This window comes from Pteropus vampyrus, unplaced genomic scaffold (genome assembly GCF_000151845.1).
Source record: "Pteropus vampyrus isolate Shadow unplaced genomic scaffold, Pvam_2.0 Scaffold314, whole genome shotgun sequence".
Taxonomy (NCBI): domain Eukaryota; kingdom Metazoa; phylum Chordata; class Mammalia; order Chiroptera; family Pteropodidae; genus Pteropus; species Pteropus vampyrus.
Genome location: NW_011889095.1, coordinates 725,612 through 727,530, shown reverse-complemented (window position 1 = coordinate 727,530; position 1,919 = coordinate 725,612). Strand labels below are relative to the sequence as shown.

Here is a 1,919-nt window from a genome sequence, read left to right as displayed (position 1 = left end):
GAAGAAGAAGAAGAAGAAAAAGAAAAGTCGCCAAGAGGGGGACACCCCCCTGCGCCACCCCGAGCCTTCCCGGTCTGCGGAGGGCAGCCCCAGGAAAGGAGGCGAAAAGAGGCCAGTCAGAGCGGAGGCTTCGGAATACATCCCCCTGGAAGATGGCTCCGGGGCCTCTGCGAAGAAGAAAACGAAGTCCGGGAAGAGGGCAGGGCAGCCGGGGAGCCGGGAGCCAGCGCCGAAGAGGAAGAGGAGGAGGAGCCGGGGCGAAGGAGCAGGAAGCCCTTGGGAGGAGGTAGGTTTTCCCTCAGGAGATGACTGCCGTGGGAGAGCAAGGGTGGAAGTTGGGGGTGCATTGGGGGGTGTGTGGCGGGAGGGGCGGTGCACGTGTGCGCACGCATGGGCAGCTCAACCTCGTAGCCAGAACCTGGATTAAACTGACTTCAGCCAGAAAAGGGATCATTGTCGCATGTAACTGGAGCAGGTAAGAGCTTTCTAGCACTTTCCGAAGGGTGGGCCCGGTGCGAGAGGAGGGGCCTCAGTGACTGCCGACTGAGGGGTGGGTCTCCTCGAGTTGGGTCATCGAGAAGGTGTCCGCGTGGCCTGTGCTCCACTCAGCCAGACGCGGTCGGGCAGGGTGGGGAGACCGACGACAGGCCGTCTGGTTCCTGGCTGTCTCCCAGCTTTGCTCTGGTCCCTTCGACTTGATTTCAGTTGGTTTTTCCTCTATTCTGAAACCCTCGGGGCCTAGGAGGAGCCCCAGAGGATTCAGAGCCCAGCCCCCATGAGAATCTAGAATTCTTTCTGCCGTGAGCCCCGTCCCAGGCAGGCGGTCCCCTCTGCTCAACACGTCCTGTGACAGGGACTCGGCCGCCTGCAGCAGCCACTGAGGCGGGAAGTGCAGTCATGTCTTCAGGGTCTGGAAGGGCGGTGTGAGGGAACACGACCATTCAGGGATGCGTGCAATGGGAAGGGCCGAGGGAAGGTGGCCGGCCAAGGGTCCCTTGGGCTGAAGCCAGTGAGGCCCGTGCCAGCATGGTCTGGGTGGGCCCAGCGAGGACGCCCCGTGAGAGCTGAGACCTGTGAGGGGCCTCAGCCACCTGTGCAGACGGAGCAGCAGCTGCAGAGGCCTCGGGAGGAGCAGAGCCTCGGGCGGTGGCGTCTGGGTAAGCCGGGGCCCGGCGACGGCCACGGAGGCCGTGGAAATCTGGATTTGCGCGTCAGCGAGAGGGGAGCCCCTGGAGGATTTCGGGGAGAGGGCTGACATGATCTGATTGAGTTTTAGGGTTTTTTTGAGCTATCATTGACCTAACATTTTGTAAGTTTAAGGTGTGCAGCGCATTCCAGTTGAGTTTTTAAAGCTCACGTGAGCTGCTTTCGGAATGGACCAGGTTTGGGGGTGAGGAAGCGGGACTTAAGAGACTGTCATGCTCGTCCAGGCAGGAGGGAAGGTGGCGACCAGGACCCGGGGAGCAGGGGTGGGCAGCGTGGAGGAGAGAATCGGGTGGGTTCGGGTTTGCTGGCAGCCCTTACCGCCACCGCCGTCATCAGAGCCGAGCCCAGGGCTCCTGCCAGCACCCCCACCCCTCCCCCATCAGCAGGGCCCTTGGCCTCTCTGCCTGGTGTCACCTTAGGAGGTCAGGTGACGTGTGGCAGGAAAGGTCATGCACCCAGCCTGAGTCAGGGGACCTGGGTTAGTGTCAGCCCTGCCCCTTAGCTGTGGGGTGACTTCACGATAGTCCCCTCACTTCTCTGAGCCCCCGTTTATTCATCCGTCAGATAGGTCCGTGCCACGGCGTCGCGGGGAGGAGAGCGGGAGGGTGCCAGACGCGCTGTACGTGACAGGGGCGGGGGCCGGGGCAGCGCCGCGGTCTTGGCCCTGCCGTGGTCTCGCCCCGCGGGGCTGCCGAGCCGAGGCCGGCACGCGC

The 1,919-nt window shown here is 63.2% G+C and overlaps 1 protein-coding gene across 8 annotated transcripts in view; it reads left to right on the top strand.

Annotated features, from left to right (window-relative positions):
• KNOP1 (lysine rich nucleolar protein 1) overlaps window positions 1–1,919 on the top strand; it is an 18,246-nt gene that overhangs the window by 7,124 nt on the left and 9,203 nt on the right. For 2 of the 8 annotated variants that reach the window (XM_023521770.1, XM_023521767.1), the window contains exon 3: window positions 27–286. The exons of 5 other annotated variants lie outside the window; for them this stretch is intronic. In XM_023521770.1, the coding sequence (XP_023377538.1) occupies window positions 27–286 (260 nt within the window). Of the gene's footprint in view, window positions 287–1,919 lie in introns of all 8 variants that reach the window. One more of the 8 variants, XM_023521768.1, reaches the window with a different exon arrangement.